Raw genomic sequence first — 25,661 nt, forward strand, 5'->3', positions numbered from 1 at the left:
GTGGGGGAAGGGCGGCCGGGAGGCGGAGCGGAAACGGGGAGCAGAGTCTCCGGGCGCCCAGCGCTCTCCGTCCTACCTCCATCCCGGCCCGGAGGCTGTTGCGGCGCCGCTGACGTCCGCGGCGGGCTGTGGCTGCAGCTCCAGCTCGCGAGCTCCGCGGCGGTGGCCCGCGTGATTGACGGGAAGCCCGCGGGCCAGGTAACGCGGAGGGGAGGCGGGAGGCGGTGTCCTCGCGGCCCGGGCTTTGCCGCCGTGACAGCCGAGACTCCCGGGCCGGGCTCGGCGGCTCTCTGCGGGGATGTGCAGCCGCCGCGGCCGCGCTCACTCGTGCTCCGTTCTTGACAGCTCAGTTCTCCCGTTGGGTGAAGGACCATGAAATGGCCTTTAAGCCTGCCAAACTCTTCTCCTGGGAGGCTGGTGGGGGAGGAACTTCATTTGCTGTCTGGTGCAGGCGGCAGTGAAGGTTGAGTGACCAGGCTGCCAGGATTCGAACTCCCGGTGCTGCTTCCATCAGGCTAATCAAAGGCTTCAAGCCGGATATGTTTCATCCAGCGGATGGAGATCGCACATAGTTTTAAGTTGTTAGATTTATGAATAATAAACTATTACACCATGAGCTCTTCATTTAATGAAAAGATGTTTTGAATGTGATACGAAGTGGTGTGCACTTGTGTGTGCTCTTTCGTTCAATTATTATTAAGTTGTGTGTTGACTTTAGGTTTTACTCACCTTACATACAAAGAAGTCCTTAAGAAAGCGGTTCTCAACCTGGGTGTCGAAGGACCGTTTCACAGGGGTTGTCCAGGACCATCTGCATATCAGATACGTACATTACGATTCATAACAGTAGCAAAATAACAGTAGCAACGAAAATAATTTTATGGTTGGGGGTCACCACAACATGAGGAACTGTATTAAGGGGTCACAGCATTAGGAAGGTTGGGTGCCACTGCCTTAAAATATGCTGGCTTCTTAATTTCCGTCCTTTTAAGATGGCTGAGAATGTTCTAAGGTAATTGATGACTCTGCTTTCCTGAGGATCAGCTCTGGAGGTACTGTACAAGGACTCACTCACCTCCCCCACCTCTCCAGCCTGTCCTGTGGGAAATCCTTAAGAGGAGATTAAAGGCTTTGTCAGCACCCAAGACCTTTGCAGCTTTCCCTGTCAACTTTCTGTACTGTCTCACTGGTTTACAGTCTTCATCTCGCTTAGGATTTCTGTTTCCAAGTTGCAGTTTTTGTTCTCGAGACACATTGAACGGAGTAAGTCCGAGGGGGAGCCACTTCAGCGGTTCACGTTAGCCCTGCTGCTGATGGCGGTGGTTTTTGCACTGCTTTCTCAATTTTATTGACATTGGTGATGGGTTTTTCATGGAAATCTTTCTAAATCTGTAACTGAATTTCCTTTTCATTTAAGACGTTTGCTCTGTATGTACTCTGTTGAGTGGAGATACTCTTGTGCAGTTTATGAAATAATTGAGTATTATTTTGGATGGGCAGTTGTAATGGGGCAGCGGAGCTGGTGGGCCTGATGAATTGCCTGTGTAAACGTCTTTAGGAAAAAGGAAGACTTCCAATGATTGTTAGAAGAGTAACATAGTTAATGACCGGGAACTGGGGAAGAAGGCATGTAAATATTTCTGATTAGCCTTAAAATGGTGTGGCAAAACATTTTGAAGAAAATGTTGCTACTGGTGTTACCGAGTGTCTAGAGGAGACAGTAATGACCACAGAAGAGGGAGACCTTGGTTCTTGTCCTGCTCTGCCACCGTCTGTATGACCTTAGCTTTGCTTTCCCTGCAGATTTCCTTTGCTTGTGTCTAAAGCAGTGAATTGATCGATCCTGGGGACTCTTCTGTCTCAGACTTGCAGTGCTAAGGATTTTGAAACTTCGTTTTAATGTGGGGGAAGAAGATAGAAACTCCTTCACTCAGCTGCGTCCTTGTTCCCTGCACTCCAGGTTATGTAGTTCTCCGAGTCCAGCCTGATAAAAAGCGATTATGAAAGAGCTGGGAAGCTGCAGGAATCACGATCCCTACCGACCGTATCCCATTCTTTCTGTGCTGACATTTCATTGTCGGTCCTTTGCTGGTGGCCCTAGGTATGTGCTCTCGCGCATAACTTTTATTCTCACTTTTCTAACCCGTTTTCATTTTTGCTCGTCATGAGTTCATCTACTTCGGCTGTTGTTTTCTCTCTGGCCTCTTTTTGTAGAAGGCCAGAGAGAAAACAACACTCTGGCAGGGGTGCCCATGCCCACAGCTAGCTGTGGAAAGGCGTGTGGGCCATGTGATACAAGTTATGCTTGGCTAAGGTCAGACTGGTACTGAAGTTGTCTGGGGTGCACCATCTATTTTAGATTAAGCACTCACTGTAGCACAGTGATCAAGTGCTCTTTTTACTCTAGTGCTTCCTGTGTTTATCTCTGCCTTGCTTTACCCCCACCCCTTTTTGGGTTTATTTATTTATTTATGAGACAGGGCCTTACCATGTAATCTCTGGCTAGGCTGGAATTCGCTGTGTAGACCAAACTGGTCTCCAACTCACAGACAGCCACTTGTCTCTGCCTCCCTAGTACTAGAATTAAAGGCTTGTGTCACTATGCGGGTACTTTAAGGTATTTTATTACTCTTTTAAAAAAAAAATCTATTTTTGTATTTTTTTTTTTTTTTTTTTTTTTTTTTTTTTTGAGAAAGGGTTTCTCTGTGTATTCCTGGCTGTCCTGGATCTCGCTCTGTAGACCAGGCTGGCCTCAAACTCACAGAGATTCGCCTGCCTCTGTCTCCCCGAGTGCTGGGATCCAAGGCGGGCGCCACCACCGCCCGGCCTATTTTTGTAATCTTTGCTGCTTCTGTCTTTTCCCTTCCCCAAAATGCCATCTAAAAATGATAAAAATTTCTGTGTGTTACCTTAGCAGGAACTCTGTGTAGCTTTCTTCAAGGCAGTACATTTTATTTTATCTTTTTTTATCTTTATATCTTGGCAGTGTGGATTGAACCCAGTAGCTACATACCCCTAGGCCTAAGGCATCTTCAAGTTTAGACCTAATTATGGAGTAGGTAGCTGTCACCTATGTTGACTTTTTTTTTCTACCAGATAGTAGCTTCAGGCAGTATTATGTAGGGAAAATATTTTAGGAATGGACCTTTTCCCCAGAAATTCCATTCCAGGGCCAAATCCGGTGTGTGTGTGTGTGTGTGTGTGTGTGTGTGTGTGTGTGTGTGTGTGTGTAGGACTTAGTTGTGTATGGTTGTCTTGGACAGTGCTATGTGCACCTTTGCGAGCTGGTGAGCATACCATGTCTCTTTTATAATACACACGTACCTCTGTGGCTGCAAAGTCTTTAGGAGACTAACAGACAGGGGTGATTCTTAGAGTACCCTAGGCTGAGTGAGGGCTGCTGCTGCTGCTGCTGCTGCTGTTAGATAATATTCATAACAGCACAAAACGGAGCCCTGAAGCAAGGCAAAATGGGATTTGAATGAGAGATTTTAAGGTAGGATTAGCCATCTGTTAATGTTTTTAATGTTGCTATTACAATGTTTTCATAAAAATACATGGAAATACTTCATGAAAGGCAGTTTGAAATGCTCTATTTTTTAAAAAAATGGTTTTTAAAACTGCAACCCAGCAAGAAATCTTTATCTTCAGATTTCATAGACTTATAATTGCATGCATGTCTATGTAAAAACAAATATCCCGAGAAAAATCTGCAGTGTGTACATTTTTCCTCTGATGATTTTTGCTTTGTTTTTCAAAACATTGCTAATTGCAAATAATCTGTTCCCTGCTTTTGAAGAGCAATGGGGTCCTGAGTTGGGAGTTTGGATGTGTGAGCTGACTCTAGTCCTCTGGTGTTGCTGGAAGGTCCTTGTTCCCTTGGTGTTCTCCTTCCTTTCTTTTTATAATTCTAGTTTAGGACTGGGCGGTGGTGGCATATACCTTTGATCCCAGCACCCGGGAGGCAGAGCCAGGTAGATCTCTGTGAGTTCCAGGTTAGCCTGGTCTACAGACAGAGATCCAGGACATGCTCCAAAACTACACAGAGAAACCCTGTCTCAAAAAAAACAAATAAATAAATAAAATAAAGTAAAATAAAATATAATTCTAGTTTAAATAGTTCATGATTCATTGTCTTTTTTTCACGTAATAATGCTGGCCTAACATGTTTGTCTTTTGGTTTGGGGCTAGGGTGAAACCACTAAAATGTTGCTTAACTACGCGGCTTTTTGCATGATGGTGTGCTGTTTGGTAAGAGTGTCAGAGAACTTTGAACAGTACTTTCCTTTAAAGCAGTGGTTCTGAACGTGTGGATTGCAACCCAAAGAGGAGTTGCATATCATATGTTTACATTACAGTTCATAACAGCAGCAAAATTATAGTTATGAAGTAGCAACAAAATAATTTTATGGCTAGGGGTCACTACAACGTGAGGAAAGGTCGTAGCATCAGGAAAGATGAAAACTACTGGGTTTGTTTGTTTGTTTTGTTTTGTTTTTTAAAGACAGGCTCTCACTCTGTGGTCCTGGATGGCTTTGAACTTAGATCTTTTTGTTTCTGTGTCCTGAGTACTGGACTATAGGCATGTACCACTACACCCTGCTTCCTGTAAAGATTTTATAAGTTGGGATGGGAGTATTAAAGGCTGTAACAAATACAGAACTTTAGAGAAACTTCGGCCAGTTTTTGCTGGTTGACTCTTGTGCTCCGTAGGTAATGTTTTAGAATTGGACACATTGTGTTTAAAATGTTAGTGATTGTTTCCTGCTAACTTTCTGGCGATTGCCTTTGTTCTGCACTGGCCTTCTACTATCCTCTTCCTATTAGAAAACACAAGGTAAGAGTATCTTTGTGTTTGTAAAGACCACCGTGTCAGATCATTACTGAAGGGACATGAGCTCACTCGAGCATGTGGCCCTGGCAGGCCTTGCCCTTCTCCCCTATGCCCTCTGCCTTGCTGAAAACCATTAGATTACATTTCTAAAGCCAGCCACCAAGGTCTAGTCCCTTATTTGGACGCTTCCTCCTCCCGAGACTGACTACCAACGTCCAGATATCAAAGTATTCAAGTCTAGCAATCAGAAGGCCCTTTTGGTTCACTTAATTACATGCCCAATTAAAATTAAACACCTCATCCTAACCCGGGGGGTTCCCATTTTACCTTTATAAATGGCCGTTTTCCTATGTGCCGAGTGTCGGTCTCCTCTATCCAGAGGCAGTCCTTTGTCCTCCAGGACAAATGCCCCTCATCCCTCCCCTTTGCCCCTGGTCCCCTTCTCCCTCTGTCCCATCTTTGTCTCTTAGTCCCCGCCCTCTGTCCCTCTGGGGTAAGTAAATCTCCTTTGTGCTGAGAACTTGGTCTTGGGGTCTTGAGCTGACTCCGAGGTTCCCTATATTACTGATCCTGTATGTTACCAGATTGCCTAACAAGTTCTTAAGAAAGGGTCATCGGGGCTTTCTTTGTCTGGGGTTTCCTGTTATTTGTGAGGGAAGAATGTCATTTTTCTATCAAAGGTAGACAGTCTAGCGAGGGCCCACGTTCCGTACATCTCCCTCACCTCTGATCTCTCTCCCCACCTTGTAAAACTTTTATGCAGAACTTTTATTTTCCTCATATTTGTTTATACACCACTCCCCCTCCCCCCGAAAATGGAATGGCAGACTCCTCCCTTTCCTTCATTTTCTTTGCATGATTCTTTTAGAACTAGCCAATCGGGAATGACTGTGAGATCAGACCCCAGCCAATCTGGAAAAGACTCAGTCACCACGAGTGTTAGAATAAAAACGTGTGCTTGCTAGCCTGGTTTGGGGTCTTAGTGCATCTTTGTGCAGGAAGGAATTGCTTTGGCAAGCTGCTGTTCCTTGGCTCCTGTGATTACTTGTGGGACAAGGATAGTCTTTGTTTCTAACTCACTCGCTTTGGCTTCTCCAGACCAGGCCAGGCTTATCCATACTAGGGCTTGTGAACCCTCTCCTGATTTATTTGCTCTTTCCTTTTCTTTTCTTTTCCTTCCTTCCTTCCTTCCTTCCTCCCTCCCTCCCTCCCTCTCTTTCTTTCTTTCAGATTTATTTGTGTGTGTCTGTCTGTCTGTGTCCGTGTTTCTGTCTTCCCATGTCCATGGTGGCCAGAAGAGGGCTTCAGATTTCCTGGAGCTAGAATTATAGGTAGTGAGCCGCCCCAGCATGGGTGCTGGGAACTGAGCTGTCCTCTGAAAGAGCAGTAAGTGCTCTTGGGCATTGAGCCGGCTCTCCAACCCTGCTATTTGCTTGTGTCGAGAGCAAGAAGAAGCAGTTTTTCCCTTCCTTCAAAATTCTGGTCAGATGCAAATGTTAATGGTTTTAGTTGGCAGGAAATTGGGACCAGACTTTGTGCTTTGGCGGATCAGTTGCTACCTCCTCAGAGGGATTACCTAAGCCCGTACCTCATAGAGACTTTCACAGACACAGCCTGCTTCCATTTATTCAGTGTGGTGCCTTATAATAGGAAATTAGCTTGTTTCTGAGTTATCATTAATTGTCTCACTTCTGCTAAGGCAGTGGTTCTCAACCTTCCTAATGCTGCAACCCTTTAAGACGGTTCCTCATGGTGTGGTGACCCCCAACCATAACATTATTTTCACGGCTACTTCATAACTGTAACTTTGCTACTGTTATGAATCATGATGTGAATATCTGTATTTTCCAATGGTCTTAGGTAACCCCTGTAAAAGAGTTGTTTGACCCCAGAATGGGTCATGGCCCCCTGGTTGAGAACTGCTGTTCTAAGGTATAATTGTGAGGAACAGTAATCCTATTTTCACCTTTCACATTATCAACTCATGACACACAGTAGGTGCTTTAATAGATAATGTGAATGCATGGATGCACAGATGAATGAGTAAACCAAGCTTATTCATACATTAAATGAAACTGCATGTATAAGGTGTAGAGCTTTATTCATTTTTCCCACACTTTTTCTGAAAATACATTAATAGACTGTTCATTAATTTATTATTGGCCTGTTATGTTTCAAATACATATTATTCACATAAATCAAAGCATTACAAAGTTGCTATAAGAAGGATCTATAAACAAAGATTAAGGCTGGTAAAGTACTTGTCTAGCAAGCATCAGACCCTGAGTTTGATCCCTAGAACTTGCCTAAAAAGGCTGACCCCCCCCCACACACACTCACACTTACACTTTAAATAAATAAACATAGGTTATACCCATACCTGGGGAGGGAGCTAATGTGATGGTGGCATGTTTGTAATCCCAGTACCAGGGAGGTAAAGACAAGCAGATGCTTGCAGGCCAGCAATTCGAGCACTGGTGTGGAGTTACAGACTAGTGAGAGAGCCTGTCTCCAAACCAAGATGGATGGCCCCTGAGGAATGATACCCAAGGTTGTCCTCTGGCCTCCACACTCGAGTGTACCTGCACATACATGAATACACACACATGCACACACAAAGAAAAACTCAATTTTAGATCTTAATTTCTTTCTTTCCTTTTTTTTTTTTGTTTTTTTTGTTTTTTTTGAGACAGGGTTTCTCTGTGTAGCTTTGTGCCTGTCCTGGATCTCACTCTGTAGCCCAGGCTGGACTCAAACTCACAGATCCACCTGCCTCTGCCTCCCAAGTGCTGGGATTAAAGGCCTGCGACACCACTGCCCGGCTAGATCTTTTTCTAACATGGGTTTTTTCAAACACACACACACACACACACACACACACACACACACACACACACACACACAGAACAGGGGCTGGAGAAATGGCTCAAAAGCACAAAGTGCTCTGCAAGCATGAGGACCCAAGTTCAAATCCCTGCTATCTGTGTAAAAAAGCCAGGCATGGCTCTGCGAGTAATGCCAGCATGGGGTGGGGGTCAGTGACAGGCCAATCCCAAGAGCCTGCTAGCCACCCAGCATAGCCATAAAACTTCCAGTTCGGTGAAAAAGTCTGTCTCAAGAGAACAAGGCAGACAGCTGTATAGGCAGAAATCCAATACACCCTCTGCCACACACAGCAGAAAAGAACATGAAGTGAAGCAAAGACATCATCCTCAAGAAGTAGATCCCTTCACCAAGATCTACTTATCATATCATATATCATTACTGCTTGGGAGAAGGTGGAATGATGTGCAGGGATATGCTTAGAGCAGCGAGGCTTTTCTCAGTGACTGCTGATTGTTCCTCAGGCTCTGTAGGCCAGGTGACAGAGTCCAAGGTGAGTTCGGGGTGTGGGTGGCACCAAGGAGCAGAGGCACACGATTGGACGGCATGTCGGATAGGATCACTTGGCACACAGTGATGTATTGTGGGAGTTAGAGGACCAGCATGGACTTGAATGGAGGGAATGAGCTTTGGAAACCCATTCAGCAGAGGTAGCATTTCAGCACATACTTTACTGTGTGTAATGGCTCATGCCTGTAATCTCAACATTCGTGAGGCCAAGGAGAATTGCTGTGAGTTTGAGGCAAGCCCAGGCTACGTAGTCTGTTCCACGCCAGTTAGGTTGAGTGAGATTCTGGCTCAAAAAACAAAAACACCACCACCAAAATACATAGCCAGGCATGGTGGTACACGCCTAGTTATGGCATTCAGTAGGCAGGTGGAACTCTGTGAGTTCAAGGCTATAAATGAGACTCTGTCTCAAAAAATAAATAAATAAACATGTAAAAAAACTCCATAAACAACAACCGCCCCACCAAACAAACAAACAAACAAACAAACCCCACAACTCCACATTCCAACAAGCAAACATCCCCAGATCCTACACTCCTTTTGGAAGAAGAGCAGTGGGGGGCTTGAATGAGATGTGCCCTCGTAGCCTTGGGTATTGAATACTGTGATAGACTGGAGAGCCTTAGGAGGTGTGATCTTGTTGGAGGAGGTGTGTCACTTGTGAGGTTAAAGGCTCACATCATTGCCAGTTTGCTCTCTCTGCTGAATGACGGTTGAAGCTGTGAGCTCCTAGCGGCCTGCTCCAGCCACCATGCCTGCGGTTGACTGTCACCCTCTCCAGCCATAATGGACTCTTAAACCTGTGGAATCACAAGCCCAGTAAACTTCTCCTTCTGTAAGTTACCTTGGCAATGGTGTTTTGTCACTGCTATCGACAAGTAATGAATACAGTGGACCTGAGGGTTTTTTTTCAGCTAGACTAGAAGCCAGCAAGCCCCATCTATCCTCTGGTCTCCAACCCGTTGAACCAACTGAGGATGCAGGTGTGCACCGGCTGCCTGACCTGTTACATGGATGCTAGGATCTGAACTCCAGCCTCATGATTGTGCAGCAGGTGCTCCTAATCTCCGAGACATCTCTCAGCCTGCTCCAAGTTTGTTTTTAAAGGTATTTTGGCTTCTTGGAGGACAATGGATTGAAGTGGGCTTGAAGAATCCAGGAATCCACTTGAGAAGCAGCTGCAGGAAGCAGCAGGATGATGATTGCCAAGCTACACTCTGCTGTCCTTCTTCAAGTCCATAAAGGACTTTTCAGACACTTCGTTTCCTATGTGTCTCCTCTCTTTACTTCTTTTACCTCGTGCCTTGTCTCAGTTACTTTTCAGCTGCTGTGACAAAACACCATGACCAAGGCAACTTATAAAAAAAAGTGTTTAATCAGACTTAGGGTTTCAGAGGGCTTGGGTTCATGACGGTGGAGCAAAGGCTTGGTGAGTGGCAGGTATAGCGAAGAGCTCACATCTTGATCCACAAGCGGGAGGCAGAAAGAGCACACTGGGAATGATGTGAGTCTTTTGAAACTGCAAAGCCTGCCCCCTCTGAAGCCATACCTCCTAATTCTTCCCAAACAGTTCCACCAACTGGAGGCCAGTTATTCAGACCTATGAGCCTATGGGGCCATTCTCATTCAGTTTCCCACATGCTAGAAAGATGGTTTCCTTTTTTATTTTCTGCAGGTTGGAACTTTCTTCTAGGAGTGCTTAAAATAATGATGGTAATGATTTAAGTGGTGGCAATAATCTTACCTTAAAAATTCTGGGGATTACATGAGGATGTAGTTGCGTTTTACTTTCTGAAGTCATTAGTAGGCAGTATAGCAGTGCAGAAGTTAAGATTGAAGGGTATTTTAGGAGCTGGGGCTGTATCATAGTGGTAGGGCGCTTGCCCAGCTGGGAAAGGTCCCGCGTTCAGTCCCCAGCACTGAAAAAAAAAAAAAAGTAATTTTTAGATTGCAATCCATTTTGGCTAGGGAAAGACTGTTAGATGGTGGTGGCCCAGAACCCTTAGTGATGGTGTTGGTCAGTCAAGTTTCTAGGTAATAACTCTTCTCTCACCTACGTGGCTTTCTAAGTGCCTGGCTGGTATTTGTAACATAAAGAAAAATGGGCTGTTTAAAGTGCAGCTTCTGCAGTCATTTAAAGCTTTGAACATTATACAGAAAAACACAGTGAGTCCTCTTTTTTTCCTAATTGAGGCTAATACTTATTTCTTCTCTAATCACTGAACTTATATAAGTAAATTACTATTAGTTGCTGAAAGTTCGAACTCCTTGTCTGTCCATCTTCCTATACAAAGGCATAGATGCCAATCCCAGAGAACAGGAACGTGTTCACATTGACACTGAAGTGGTTCAGAGGAGTTGGCTTTTCTCCTTCATGGGGACTTGGCCATCTTGGCAGTAACAACTTGTGTTCTAGTAAAGGTCACTGGTTTTCAACCTCCTGTACCCAGGTCCAAGCAGCAGGGTTTGATGTCACTCCAAATGAACTGATTCACAACGTGGAATTTACACACCTCCCCTGCAGCTGTTGCTGCTGCTTTACTTTGTGAGGAGATTGGACATTTTGGGCACTGTTCTTCTCTGTCTTTGCTGTACATTGAGGACTAACGTCGTGTTCTGTAAAAAATATTGGTAGCAGCAGGCAGGTAGCACACATCTGTAACCCTAACACTTGTAAAGGCTGAGGCAAGATGACAGAGGCCAGACTGAGGTGCATAATATGATCTTTGTCTCAAAGCATTGACATTTGTAAAGACTGATGCTGACTGGGAGCATCACTCAGTGGAGAACATTTGTCCAGCATGTGGGAAGGTTCACCAATACATCATTCGAAAGAAAGCAAAAAGAAAAGATGAGGCTTGGCTCCCCTCCCCATTCTGTTTTATAGGTATAGGGTGTGATTTGGGATTATAAAAGATCTGGCCGGGTGATTTTTCCGTAAAACATTACCTGAGAAAGACCAAAGGCAGATGTGTACCTTTAAAAACCTTAGTTACTTCTTCCTGCGTGGCTTGGAATTGCTTGTGGGATTCTCAGACTAGTTCTCAGGTCTTGGGGCGCTTCAGGGAATCCTCTTGGACTTTGGAACTTGTGCCCTTTGCCAGGCATAAGCTGGCTCCTGGGCATCTGTTTAACTTGGGAAAGTTCTAGAGTGTTCTTTCTTCTGTGTGTTGTCCATGCCTACTTTCTTCTTTGATGTCCTTTCAGAGTACCCTAGTGTAGAGTGGGCCGGGTGCTCCCAGCCTCTCTCACCTTTGTTACTCACCAGACAAGCCCTTTTCTCTTTTACACTTCTAGTGTCTGTCGGCTGTACAAAGCAGTGGGTTTCACTGACCTTTTCATACACGTGGAGAATGTCTGTTTGTCATATTCACTCCAGCTGTTACGCTCTTTGCCCTCCCTCTTTTTTCTTTTATACTCCAAGTTCTCCCTCCTTCCATTTCTTTCTTTCTTTTTTTTTTTTTTTTTGGTTTTTCGAGACAGGGTTTCTCTGAGTAGTTTTGGTGCCTGTCCTGGATCTCACTCTTTAGCCATGCTGGCCTTGAACTCACAAAGATCCACCTGCCTTTGCCTCCAGAATGCTGGGATTAAAGGTGTGTGCTACCACCACCCGGCCCATTTCTTTCTTTCTTTTTTTTTTTTTTTTTTTTTTTTTTTTTTTTTTTTTTAAAGATTTAGCTATTTATTATAAGCGCCAGAGATGGTTGAGAGCCACCATGTGGTTGCTGGGAGTTGAACTCAGGACCTCTGGAAGAACAGTCAGTGCTCTTAACCGCTGAGCCATCTCTCCAGCCCCCCATTTCTTTCTTTTAAAGTTAACTGGCAGCTATGAGAGAAAGCATGGCACTTTGTGAGACTAGCTTGTTCTCCTTATTGATGGTTTCCAGTTCTGTTCATTTTCCTGTAATTAAGTTTGCTTTTCATGATGGCTGAATGAAACCTCTATTGTGTGTATATACTATATTGGTTAAAAACCTTTTCATAATAAATGTCTTATTACCATGAGGGATCATGAAGCAGACACTACCAAATTCCTTATCCTAGATTCCTTATCATGTTTAGCTCTGTCCAAGACCCTGACTTCCTGCAGAGGTGGGCATTTTGTGAAGTGGGCATTTTATTCTGTTGAAGGCTGAGTATTGTTAATAGTAGAAAAAACTCTTGGTCAAGAAAAGGGAATCTGGCCTGGGTGGAGAGCTAACATTCCAGTTGGGCATGGTCAATCCCTTGACCTAAGAACTACACCAGTAAGCCATGCTATAGAGAGAGGTGTTGACGGCTGGTGGTGGTGCCTTTAATCCCAGCACTCCAGAGACAGAGCCAGGTGGAGCTTTGTGAGTTTGAGGCCAGCCTGGTCTACAGAGCGAGATCTAGGCACCAAAACAACACAGAGAAACCCTGTCTCGAAAAAACAAAAAAAAAAAAAAAAAAAAGAAAGAAAAAAAAGGAAAGAAAGACGGAGAGGTGTAATAATTACTCCTTTAGTGTGACACTGTACCTTCCCTTACCTGATCCCACCCCTGGAGCGTAGTTTACCAGGCCACTGTGGTGCACCTTCATGAGCCTGCTGGCTGTTCTGAATCAGTCAGAAAAGTGTCACTTCTCTTTTTAGGTCTCGTTTTCTAAGCATGCTTTCCTTACGCCTTGAATTTCCCCAGTATTTTGAGCTTCCGTATGCTCTTTAAAGCTCCCCTCCCAATCATGTTGCTGCTTGTGAGTTACATGTCTCACTTCCATGCAGGCTGAAAGTAAGTCTGTTGAGATTTAACAGTTGTCTGCCCTGGGGGTTTTCTGAATAAACGCTAATAACAATTTTCTTGGGCTTTCCTTTGGGGCTATTCTTAAAATCTTTATATTAATAAGATCAAGAACCCCAAGAGGAGACCTGGATTCCCCCATGTCAGTCCTGAGCAGACACACTGTAGAGTCCATGTTGGGAAGTTCTTGCCTTTATGAAGGTCTCTTTTCTGACTGTTGGGTGTAATCAGATCTGATATTGGTCACAAAGTCCAGTGGCTTACACTGCACCATTATCTCATCTGGATTGAGCAACTTACTGAGGTTTTTTGTTTTTTTCCAATTGGGCACCAGTAAAAGACTTCCGCATGTGCAGCAGCCAGAAGTGAATTCAGAACCACATGTGCAGTGAACCCAGGGTGTTGGCGACAGTGTTTGCCCAGGCTGCATGGTGTAGCCTTGGCTCTGATCACATAGCATGCCATTCTGCAGTGTGCATGCCTTTGTGCTGTTTTAAACGCAGTGCTCATAGTCAAGACTGCGGCATGTTATCGTCACAGTGTTTTCACTGCCCATACGGTGTACTAATGGAAAACAAAGGCCTTGCTGCTTTCCTGCTTTCTTTCCTCAGCACGTCCGTGTCAAGTTAGCACACATTTGGATATGCTTTCTCTCCCCCTCTTCCTTTCTCTTTCTTAGCTGTCATTTAAATCTTCACCTGCTAAAAATACCTAGCTTCCTGTGTTCTCGGTTCTCCAGCGATGTCACTTTGCTGGTTTGGCTGTTCAGACTTTGAACTAACTGACCGATTCAGGAGAGTCCAAGTGTTTCATGGGGTGTTAAGATACACAGTGTAATCCGCAGCTTGTATTGGAAGACACAGAAGAGCCAGTATACGTCAATATAAATTTATGAGGCAGATGGATCTGTGTGAATCTGAGGCCGGCCTGATGTACATAGTGAGTTCAGGCCATCCAGGGCTACATAACAAGAGCTTGTCTCAAGTAAAACAAAAAGTTGTAAGTGTCTATTTGCTAGAAATCAAATTTCTATAGAGCATCCCTCATACCTCACTCAGTATGTGCTGACTGAAAACTATTTATTGCTCCATGGGCTTGGTTTTTTGTTTGGTTGTTGTCTTGCTGTGTAGCTGAGACTGACTTGACACTCCCATGCAGCCTAGGCTGGCCAGGAGCTTGCCACGCTCTGTCTTGTCCTCCATGTGCTGGAGTGCCGGTGTGTGCCTCTGCGGCTGGCCTGTTACCTTTACATTGTTGTACTGTGTTCACCTCTAGTCATGTTCTCAAACTAGGTTATATTTAGTTTGGTCATTCCCTGGTAAATGGATTAAAACTGAGTTTATTGTTCTCATTGCAGAAATGAAAGCGTTCCTAAAGATTGTTTGTAGTAAGCTATGAAGTAGTCATGGGAACGCACTATAGATTTTTATTTCAATTATTTCCCCTCTGGGTAATGAAACCAGATCTTTCTTCCCTGGGTACTTTGGTGCTCTATAAACACTATTTTTAAACTTCAGGTCTTTCCAAATTTCATGATTGGTTTTAACCTTTCACTTGATTACTTTCCATGTTACGTTGGATGCTTCGTAGGGTTAATGATTTTCACTAGTAATACCTTCCAGTGACACATCCAAATGTTGGCACATATTTTATTATGGAAAATCTTGTTAGCTGCCAGAGTCCAGCTCCGGATGAGGGCAGGGTCTGAAGATGGGTGGATGTAAGAGCAGTGATGGGAGGGATCAGACACTGGACATTTCTTAATTGCAGTTTTTGGAGAGACGGACAGACAGGAAGTGCATCTCGGTTGGCTTCTCCTACTCTGGCGGGAGCCGTCCCCGGTGGGACAGGTCCCAGCAGAGGACGTAAGGAGTTGGTGAGGGAAGGAGGTGAGCCAGGCCTTGGTGGTTGGGAGGATCTTGCAGCCTGACTGACTAGCAGCCAGAGTGCTTCTTTATTTATACAGAATTTAGTAAGCAGGAATACATTCATGATGTTCTAAAACATAGATCATATCATTTTTGTTTTTGGACATGTGTTTCACTTCCTCTTGCTCATCATCATTTTTGTCATTAATAAACTATGACAGCAGAGTTATCATTCCCAATATTTTTTCCTCAAGTTTTGACATCATTAACAAACAGAGTTATCATTCTTACTTATTAACCCTATAACCCAATTTTTTTTTTTTTTTTTGGTTTTTCAAGACAGGGTTTCTCTGTGTAGCTTTGCACCTTTCCTGGAACTCACTCTGTAGCCCAGGCTGGCCTCAAACTCACAGAGATCCACCTGCTTCTGCCTCCCAAGTGCTGGGATTAAAGGCGCGCGCCACCACCGCCCGGCCTATAACCTAATTTTTAAGAATCTACAGCCTGGTCTCAGGCTGGTAGCTTTTGTGGCTACAAGGACACTAGACCAGAACAAAATCTTCAAGCCAGCCCAGGCATATTGCCATGTCTCAAGCGGTGTATTATTAACTCTTAATGGTCAGAGTACCCAAGCCAAGTCTCAGGCCAAAGCTGCTGCAGTTATTATTTAAATTCTGGCATAATACAATGTTTCTATTTTATGTCTATATGTCTAATCCTGGCATTCTGTTGTTCCTTGGTCTTATGACATTACAGTGGCTCTACATGAGCTAACTCTTCTAAGAAAGGGAGGTCCTGACTGACATCATCTCATTCCGTTTTCTTTTCTTTCTTTCTTTTTTTTTTTTTTTTTTGGTTTTTGGTTGTTTTGGAGCCTGTCCTGGACCTTGCTCTATAGACCAGGCAGGCCTTGAACTCACAGAGATCTGCCTGCCTCTGCCTCCCAAGTGCTGGGACTAAAGGCGTGCACCACCACCGCCCAGCGACATCTCATTTTTTGTTGTTGTTATTTTTTGTTGTTGTTGTTGTTTTTGAGACAGGGTTTCTCTCTGTGTAGCTTTGGAGCCTGTCCTGGAACTCGATCTGTAGACCAGGCTGGCCTCGAACTCACAGAGATCCGCCTAGCCTGACATCTCATTCTTATATCATCTTCCCACTCCATTCTTTGCTCATCAATATAAGTCTCTGTGTAGGGCAGAGGTAACTTCAGCTAATCTAACTTTGTTGCTATACATGTCATGTAATTGCCTGAGTGTATAGTGGGAAGAGGCTTGCAGTCTGATCTCCTCTAGCCCACCAAATCTTGTTGACCTTTTTGAATTTACTTTGTTTTGAATATCTTGTTCCTGAGTAAGTACAGGGACAGATGTTTCAAGAATATCTCATAGCCTCATAAAGAGACCTCTGGCTTTTTTATATGTGTCATAATCTCCAAGGCATAAGAAAGAACTTCAAGTAGATAAAGCATATCTCCCTAAAAGTGGGAGGGGTAGTATGTTCAGGACTTTCCTGGGAAAGCTTACAAGCAGTATTTCTGGGAGAAGGCATAAATGATTCATATGAAATTTCCCATCAATTCAATATCCCCAAATTGTACAAATATTAGAAGTCCCCCAAGTATGTAACAGGTGGAAATGAAAACCAAAGGTGGCGTGGCAGCCATCATGTGGCAGAGCTTTGCTGGATCTTTGTCTCAGCAGCTGTGCTGGCTTTATGACTTTTGCTCTTCTCATCAGATATGGCTGTGCCAGTTAGGCATTTTGATTTCTCTATTTGCTTTTCATCGTTTCTAATATATATTTTTTTAAGACAGGGTTTCTCTGTATGAAAGTCCTGGCTGTCCTGGAACTCGTTTTGTAGACCAGGCTGTGCTCAAACTCACTGAGATCCACCTGCCTCTGTCTCCCAAATGCTGGGGATTAAAGGTGTGTGCCACCACTGCCTGGCCCATCATTTCTAACTTTCTTTTTTTTGCATTCCTGTTTTTGTTTACTTTAGAAATTACCTTTGTGTTTGTGTTGGTGGCCATGTTTGAACAGACAGACCTTAGAAATCTGGTATTGTCTGTGAACCTTAGCAATGGCTTTAGTGACAGATGAGAAGGCATTCAAAATTTTATGACTAAGGTGGTGTTGTGAAACCCCCAGAGACCACCAAGGAGTCAGTTTCCAGTGCAAGCACACAAGGGTCTTTTTATTGTCAGGTTTAAACCTGGGCCACCGCCAGGCAGATGGAGGGAAATGTGGCAGCAGTGGCGGGCCCAAGGGTAGAGAGTTTTTAAAGGGAAATAACACAAACTGGGAATTATATGCCTTGGCATCTTGGGATTGGGTAGAAGGGATATGGGGAAAGGTGATTTTTTTGAAACTATTGGTCTAGACTTTTGGTGCAGAACCACAACCTGCTGACAGGATTATCTGGATATCTGCAAGGGCCATAAACCACAGGCAGAATGTCTGCAGGAGCATCTGGATCTTGTTAAGTTTTACTCCCCTGTTTCTTAATTGACTGCTTCTAGGGTATCTGTTTGAGTTGTCATGACACATTCCTGAGGTTCTTCCTGGAACTGAGTATGGCCCCTGGTCACCAGGAGGTCTAAGATGGTGGCCCTTCCCTAAGATGGAGTCTGTAAAGTCAAGTCTAGGCCTTCATATTGCTTTCACAATGGCACATTTTTTCAGATATTCTCAACAAATTTATATTTATTTCTTGTTTGATTTTGAAAATGTATGTTGTTATGCCCAGATCACGGGGACCCCCAAAAGACCACAACGGAGACCGAATCCCATATGTAAAAGCAAAGAGCCTTTATTTCAAGCTCCCAGTTTGGCCTCTCTGTCTGTCTGATGCAGCGGTGAGAGCAGAGAGCCCCGAGCCCACGCGGGGTAGAGTTTTTATCATAGCAGAGGTTATGGGTGAGGGAATTTCCAGGGTTCAAGACCCTGATTGGCTGGTATTTGTCTAGGGTATAGATGTGTGCTGGGAATGCTTGGAATGTCAGGTATTTCCCCTTAGATGCTGGCCCTCCCTGAGTGGGGTCAGCTTATGGCTTTTTCTGGGGACAGGGTGGTACCTGCCAGTAAGCCTGTCATGGCAAGCTGTGTGGTCAAGCTGTTGGGCCCCCACATATTTGAGGCAGAGAAAGTTGTCAGGGAAAGATGACATCGTAACAAATCAGAACTCTAGAACTTTCATTGTTTATCCCGATCCCGATACAGGTGACACTGACCCCCTTTGTTCTTCATTTACAGTTATGTCACAGCAGAGGGAACCGTGCTGAAGATGGACACACAGCACTAAAGAGTTTTTCCTCTTTTCTCAAAAGTCGTGATTATTTGGTGTCTTGTTTCCAGTTACTGCTTCTCGATCAAGTCTGTTTGCTTCATCAGAAATGTTTTTTACAATCTCAAGAAAAAATATGTCGCAGAAACTGAGTTTCCTGCTGCTGGTGTTTGGACTCATCTGGGGGCTGATGTTACTTCACTATACATTTCAACAGCCGCGACATCAGAGCAGCGTCAAGTTACGCGAGCAGATCCTAGATTTAAGCAAAAGATACGTGAAGGCCCTGGCAGAGGAGAGCAAGAGCGTGGTGGATGTGGACAGCGGAGCATCCATGGCAGGCTACGGTAAGAACCACGGGATGTCTTTTGTCCTCTCCTTCCCAGCCGTTTCTGTGCAAATGCAGCTGCAGGAACTGAGCTCAACTCCTGGTGTGCTCTTCCTAAGTTGATTTTTAAAAAAGTACAGGTGTATATTTTCAAATGTAAACTAGGAATATAGTACTCATACATTCCTCACCCAGATTTTTGTTATTAACATCTCACATTTATTATATTTTAAGTACATTAGAGAAATTGTAACATTTCACTGCTATATTCATCTCTTTAAAATATGTATGTATAAAGTATATTATGTGCATTTAAAAATGAGTATGTAATACAGTGTATTTGTTTTATATATGTATATACGTTTTTTTGATTTTTTAAAAAATGTCTCAATATCAACATCATATGGAGAACATCTATGAAGTCCAAGAACCAGGATTTACCTGTAATTCCAGCACTGCTTACTGCAAGTCTCCCTTTCAAATCCTGATTCCTTTGTTTTAAGAGTTTTTGTTTGTTTGTTTATTTTATTTTTTGAGACAGGATCTCTCTGTTCTGACCATTTTAGAACTCACTATACATATACAAGGACCAAGCTGTCCTTGAACTCACAGAGATCCACCTGCCTCTGCCTCTCAAGTGCTGGGATTAAAGGTGTGCGCCACCACTGCCCGGCTTGTTTTAAGTTCTTTTTGTGTGTCTTCTATTTTTCCCCCCTCTTAGATGAGATGGGGAGCTAGAAATTGCCAGAAGGCTGAAACAGGAGAGTCATGAGTCTGAATGAAGCCCGTTCTATCAGTGCTGGGAATCGAACCCAGGGCCTCATGTAATGCTAGGCAAGCACTGTAAACCAAGCGTAGCCCTAGCCTGGTTTATTTAATCAATCATTTATTTTGAGCAGGGTCCTGAACTTACCATGTAGTTGAATATGGCCTTGAACTTCTTATCTTCCCTTCTCTCTCCCCCTAGTACTGGATTACAGGCCTGTGTCCCATACTAGGCAAGTACTTTATTAACTGAGTTATATGCCCAACTCTGTTTATTTTTGAGATAGGTTCTTGCTTTGTAAGTTAGGCTGAACTTGAACTCACCCTTTTCCTGCCTCCTGCGTGCATTGGGATTGGGCCTCTGCAGTACGTTTGTTGGTTGGGTGTCCCTTTTGGTCAGGTCACTTTCTTCTTTCAGCAGCGGTATTTACAGTGTTGAGAAGAGGCCTTCTTCACAGCAGGGATCATAACTGTTGTGAGTCAAGAGTACAATAGCTTGTCACTCCCAGGCTGCTCTTACATTCTTTCTGCCCTTCTGTGGTATCCCCTGAGCCTTGGAGGTCCTGTAGATTCCCTGTTTATGGTTCCAGGCATGGTGTAGCACACCTGTAATCCCAGCTTTAGGAAGGTGGAGATGAGGGTCCCTGGGGCCTGCTGGCTTGTCCGTCTAACTGGATTGGCAAATTCTAGGTACCGTGTGAGACTGTCTCAAAAATAAGCAAAGGCTGAGAATAAGTGGCTGTTGAATTGCTTAGTCATAAACTGGGCATCTATATCCCCTTACCCTTTTGGTCTTTTGAGACAACGTTTTGCTTTGTAGCTCAGGCTGGCCTTGAACTCAAGATCCTTCTGCCTCAGTTTCCCAAGTGCTGGGATTATAGGCACATATCATAGTGTCCAGCTGTATGTATCTCTGTGCAAATATATATACTCTTTTTCTGGAGAGCCAATATTGTTTTCCCTATTTTGAAAATGGTCTTAGAGTTTTATTGCTGTGAAGAGACACCATATAAAGGAAAACAACTCCTATAAAGAAAAACATTTAATTGGGGCTGGCTTACAGTTCAGAGGTTTAGCCCATTATCATGGGGGAAGCATGGTGGCATGCAGGCAGACGTGGTGCTGCAGAAGGAGCTGAGGGAAACCCTGTCTAAACAAACCAAAAGGAAAAGAAAAGGAAAAAAAAATAGTCTGCTTCCCTAGAGAGACTCCCTTGGAGAAAAATTAATTTGCAAGTGGCTATCAATTAGAGATAGCTTCTGGGTTAGGGATGGGGCGAGTGTGTACTTCTCCTTTTCAGCTCTAGGACCCCATCTGGTGCAGGCCCTGTGTATGCTGCCTCAGTCTCTGTGAGTTTGTATGTGTGTCAGTCCTGCTGTGTTTAGGTTTTGATTCCTTGATTTCCTCCATCCCCTCTGGCTCTTACATTCTTCCTGCCTCCTTTTCTGCTGGGCTCCCTGAGCCCTGAGGGGAGGGATTTGATGAAAGCAAACTGTTTAAGGATAAGTGTTCAAGGTCTCTCATTCTCTGCATATTGTCTATCTGTGGATCTCTGTATTTGTTCCCATCTGCTACAGGAAGAAGCTTTTCTGATGATGGCTAAGCAAGACACTGATCTTTGAGTATAGTAGAATATTGATAGGAGTTAGTTTGTTGCTATGTTCCTTTGGTGTTCCAAAGGGTTTAGATTTTGTGAAGTCCAACTTACTCTTTTTTTTTTTCTTTCATGTCTCATACTTTTTCTAATAGTAACACAGCCATCAGCAGCTTTATCAGCTGGTGTTAGATGAGTTTCCCTGGTGATCAGAGAGTAGGGGTTGAGCTGCTTTTTTGGTCCAGGATCAACACAAAATAGCACTATCAGTTGCCACTATTGACTACCTAATATCTGTGAAATGCCTGTGAAAGAGCAATTCATTTTGTTCTAGCTAGGAAATGTCTACTTAAGCCCCTTAATGTTCCACAAAGGTTAAGAATTAGAGCAATCGTCGTTTTTCTGGAAGAAATTCAAGTTAGAACTAGGTGGCATGCCTGCCGCCCTGACCAGGTCTCCTGAGTGTGCCGTGTCCGCAGTAGACACAGTGTATCTTTCCACAAGGTCACAATTCATGCAGTGACAGTCAGTTCGCAGGCTTTGCTGGCTTAATTGACTACAGTATTCCAGATGGTTCTAGGTGTATTGACTGTAAGGACATGAGATCTTTTATTCCAATCTTAATTGCTAATAACTCTCAGATCACATATTTTTAAAAAAATGCAGTTTATTATTGTGTGTATGTGTGTTCTGTGTATCACTGTGTGTGTGCGCGTGTGTGTGCGCGCGCGCACACACACACACACACACACACACACACACACACACACACACACAGGCTACAAAAGGTTGATGACACAGAGTTCAGAGAGGCCTCACCATGGCTGAGGTGAGAGCTAATAGAATGCAGTGCCTGAAAGTTGGACAGGGTTCTGAGCATCTCAGTGGGAGGAGCTGCAGAGAAACCTTCCGAGGAAGAGCTGGAGAAGGAAGAGCTGGAGAAGATGCCGAGAGACTGAGGCCAGGTGCATAGGACTGGACCATCCAGTCAAGGTGCAGGGTGGGGTGGAGATGGATCAGGACAGCAGTTGGATTAGATCTCATCAAGCAGTGCGGGGCATTGCTGACCTAAATTGCTGGAAGCAGTTTGGGGTTCTTTTTTTTTTTTTTTTTTTTTTTTGGTTTTTCGAGACAGGGTTTCTCTGTGTAGCTTTGCGCTTTTCCTGGAACTCACTTGGTAGCCCAGGCTGGCCTCGAACTCACAGAGATCCGCTGGCCTCTGCCTCCCGAGTGCTGGGATTAAAGGCGTGCGCCACCACCGCCCGGCCAGTTTGGGGTTCTTTGTCTTCCCTGATGCCTATGTGGCCTGGTTAGAGGACAGGTAGGTGACAGGGTTTGTCACCATCATCTCAATGGTAGCTATCTCTGTTACCTTTTTCTTATAATCCTTTATTTTATGATCAGTGTTTGGTGTTTTGCCTGCATGTATGTCTGTGTGAGGGTGTTGGATCCTCTGGAACTGGAGTTACAGACAGTTGTGAGCTGCCATGTAGATGCTGGGAATTGAATTCAGGTCCTCTGGAAGAGCAGCCAGTGCTTTTAACCTCTGAGCCACCTCTCCAGCCCCTTCAATGCCATTTTAATTTGCATTTATCTGATGACAAAGCATGATGAACAAGTTTTCAAGTGTTTATTGGCATTTCTTCTTGTGAGAACTTTTGAGTCCATTAGCTCATGTTGCATCCTTCTTGGGTCTGGTGTGCACCTTTCTGCTCATATGGAGAAGTTGATGATCAATGCCTCAGGGTTAGTGCTGGCCTGGTGGTAGTATCTGCACACAAACAGGATGCAAAGTCAAAAGTCTCTGCATTTGCCCTCAACATGGAGTCAAGGGCTGCTTGGTAACCTGGAGTCACCCAGGCTAAACCTGAAAGTCACTGTTTCAAACTCAGGAGGTCGCCCTGTGCCCTGGCTCCCCATTCCTGCTCCAGTCTAGAGGGTTCAGGTGTCTTGCTTGTTTGGTTGAATTGCTCACTTAGCCTCTTTACCTGCCTTTTCCAGTATTTCACCTGCCCGGTCCAAGCCTTCTGTATACACTGCTCAAGAAACTCAGCGGAGTGTGTCAAGAGATGGCTCATCCGGTGAGAGCACTGGCCTCTCTTCAGAGGATCTGGAAGTACCCACACAGGGGCTCACAGCCCTCTTTAGTCCCTGGAATCCGACAGCCTCTTCTGGCCTGTGGGCCCCAGGCATAGAGATGGTGTACAGACATACATTTAGATGAAGCATCCATACACCTAGAATAAATACGGTTTTTAAGAGTGAGTGCATTCCTTACAGAGAAGGATTGTTTTGAGCCAGACTTTAAATCTGATGCACTGCTCTCAGAAGTGGAGAGCTGCTGGTGTGTTTGAACTCCCTTGCTTTGGGTGTGGTGTTAGTGGTGAAAGTGACTCAGCTTTCCCTGTCTCGGGTCCGAGTGTGTTCTCTGTAGTACCTTTTCTTTCAGATGTCCTGATAATTGTTTACCTCTTTCCTGTAAACTGGAAAGACACGTACTAAGCGCTCTATTGCTATTTAATATGATTTATTCCACTTCTTCCCCTAGCGGATCTGAAGAGAACGATTGCAGTCCTCTTGGATGACATTCTGCAACGCTTGGTGAAGCTGGAGAACAAGGTCGACTATATTGTTGTGAATGGTTCGGCAGCCAATACTACCAACGGCACCAGTGGGAACTTAGTGCCGGTGACCACCCACAAAAGGACGAGTGCGTCGGGCAGTGTCAGATAGCAGTGAAGGCCACCTGCAGGGCTACACCACTGTGGAGTACATCCATCGCAGGACACCTCTAAACTGCTGCCTAGGACACAGTGATACTTGATAATAAAGGCTCGACACATTTCCAAGGAGCTCGCTGGATTCATAGGACGCTAATTCTGTATATAAGCTCGCAGGCACTCTTAGTTTGCTTTCCCACAAAGCCCTTCAATGCTGTTCTGTATACTTACTGGGAGTTTGGCAGCACAGTGGATGTGGTAAGCAGGGAAGTCATCTTTGTATACATCTTTAGTATCTGAGGTCAAGAAGAAACAAAGACACTAGAAAGACATGGAGTCCTTTCTATAAAATATTTATTTGAGTATATAACATGTTTTTCAGATAAGCGGACGATAACATTACTGAATTATTCTGTCGTCTGCCCTCATGATGTCCCTGTGAGTAGAAAACATGCTTAATTCCAGTACTATATTTTGTTACTCAGATTATGAGCAGGAAAAGGAAGTATCATGTTAAAAATCATGTTTTGAAAGAGACCCAAAGAATGTTTTCATTTGCACTATCCTTCAAAATAACTGAAGGTTAATTGTATATTTTTAAAAATAGCATTTGTAAGAGTATAATTTTGAAATGGGTAGCAACCACTGTCCATAGCCTAACCATTGGGGACTAGTTAATAGAAATGAGTAATCTCTCATCTCATACTTAAAAATTTCTTACATATATTCTGCATAATAATGCATATTTTTATGATGAAATGAAAAATAAAACATGCGTGATTTTCACAATCATGATTGTTGATTTGAAAGTAAATCCCAGTGTCATATGCTTGTAGCCATGGATACTCAGGAGGCTGAGGCAGGAGAATTGCAGGTTCACTGCCAGCCTAGGCAACAGAGCAGACCCTATCTAAAAAAAGGAAAAGGAAAATATTTAGCCCATTGACTGTTTCTGCTATTAGGAAGGTGTACATTATTTCCATATTTTGGTGAATGTTGCTTTGATTATATTGGTGGGGAAAGGAAGGGACTTGATGACGTTAACCAGATGTATATAATAAATGTATTTGTGCTGCACAAAACTGCTTGGAAAATGTTAATGTTAGTTGATGTTATGAGTATCCTGTGTTAGGAGATGTCAGATTAGCTACTCATTTTATATAACTGACCACTTTACAGAATTAAGAACATTAAAATATAAATTATGAAGACTGATTATCTTTTTAGGGAAATAGCTACTGTATACAGCACAAGAAATCTTAACTTGGTTAATTCTAGTATAGAAAAAACCATGTCTTTATTTAAATATCTTTTGTAGCAAATCCAATTGCTATATAGTATTCTATATTTCGTAGTATTTATTCTACATAATGACTGCTAAAGAGCAGCTGGCCTCTAGATTCAGACTAAATTGAACTTAGTTTTCAATATTGTTCCTTATTATAATATGCTACCACAAACAGTAGCAGTGATTGTAATATTTTGTTAAAATGAGTATAAGAATATATTGTTTCACAAAAGATAGCTTTCTGAAATGTCTTCCTTGTACCTTTATGTGAAGAGATTATGTCCCTTTGCTAGGTTGAAGTCTGAAGGGCTTGTGCAGTCTCAGAGGGGTTGTGAGCATTTCTGTTTTGTCATTGTTTTCAGGGATGAAATAAAATAGATGGTTTGTATTTACAGTTGTTCCATGTGTTCTTTAAATAGTGGCTGTGCATTTCATAAATGGTAAATGATTTGGTTTTTTTCTTCAAGTGCCGGGAATGGAACCTCGGGCTTTACACATGCAGATCAGTTCTCTGTACTGAGTTTCCCTCACAGCCTCAATGTTAATGACTAGAGAGCATCTTTTTTTTTTTTTTTTTTTTTTCTTTTTTGGCTTTTCTAGACAGGGTTTCTCTGTGTAGTTTTGGTGCTTGTCCTGGATCTCATTCTGTAGCCCAGGCTGGCCTTGAACTCACAGAGATCCGCCTGGCTCTGCCTCCCGAGTGCTGGGATTAAAGGCGTGCGCCAGCACTGCTCAGCTAGAGATAATCTTAACATAAGTTTGGATTTTATTTCAACTCCAAATAACTTTTACAAAAAACTATAAAACAACAAGAAAACCCAAGGGGCTGGAG

The 25,661-nt window shown here is 43.7% G+C and overlaps 1 protein-coding gene across 2 annotated transcripts; it reads left to right on the top strand.

Moving 5' to 3' along the window:
* Positions 1-25,223, top strand: Ccdc126 (coiled-coil domain containing 126). Of its 2 annotated transcripts, XM_052720837.1 has the most exons (4): positions 1-198; positions 1,961-2,101; positions 18,104-18,481; positions 23,370-25,223. In XM_052720837.1, exons 3-4 carry the CDS (start codon positions 18,244-18,246, stop codon positions 23,552-23,554), a joined length of 423 nt encoding a protein of 140 aa, XP_052576797.1. In that variant the 5' UTR covers positions 1-198; positions 1,961-2,101; positions 18,104-18,243; the 3' UTR covers positions 23,555-25,223. The 2 variants fall into 2 exon arrangements, with proteins under 2 accessions (XP_052576797.1, XP_052576796.1); XM_052720836.1 differs by lacking the exon at positions 1,961-2,101.
* The last annotated feature ends 438 nt before the right edge of the window (positions 25,224-25,661 follow it).

Source organism: Peromyscus californicus, unplaced genomic scaffold (assembly GCF_007827085.1).
Source record: "Peromyscus californicus insignis strain IS unplaced genomic scaffold, ASM782708v3 Scaffold_6__1_contigs__length_162567912, whole genome shotgun sequence".
NCBI classification, from domain to species: domain Eukaryota; kingdom Metazoa; phylum Chordata; class Mammalia; order Rodentia; family Cricetidae; genus Peromyscus; species Peromyscus californicus.

Excerpts from the sequence above, each read along its gene's own strand:
- Ccdc126 (XM_052720837.1), top strand. The coding sequence starts at position 18,244 with ATGTTTTTTACAATCTCAAGAAAAAATATGTCGCAGAAACTGAGTTTC. Across the intron at positions 18,482-23,369 it reads AGCATCCATGGCAGGCTACG|CGGATCTGAAGAGAACGATT; the intron begins GTAAGAACCACG and ends TTCTTCCCCTAG.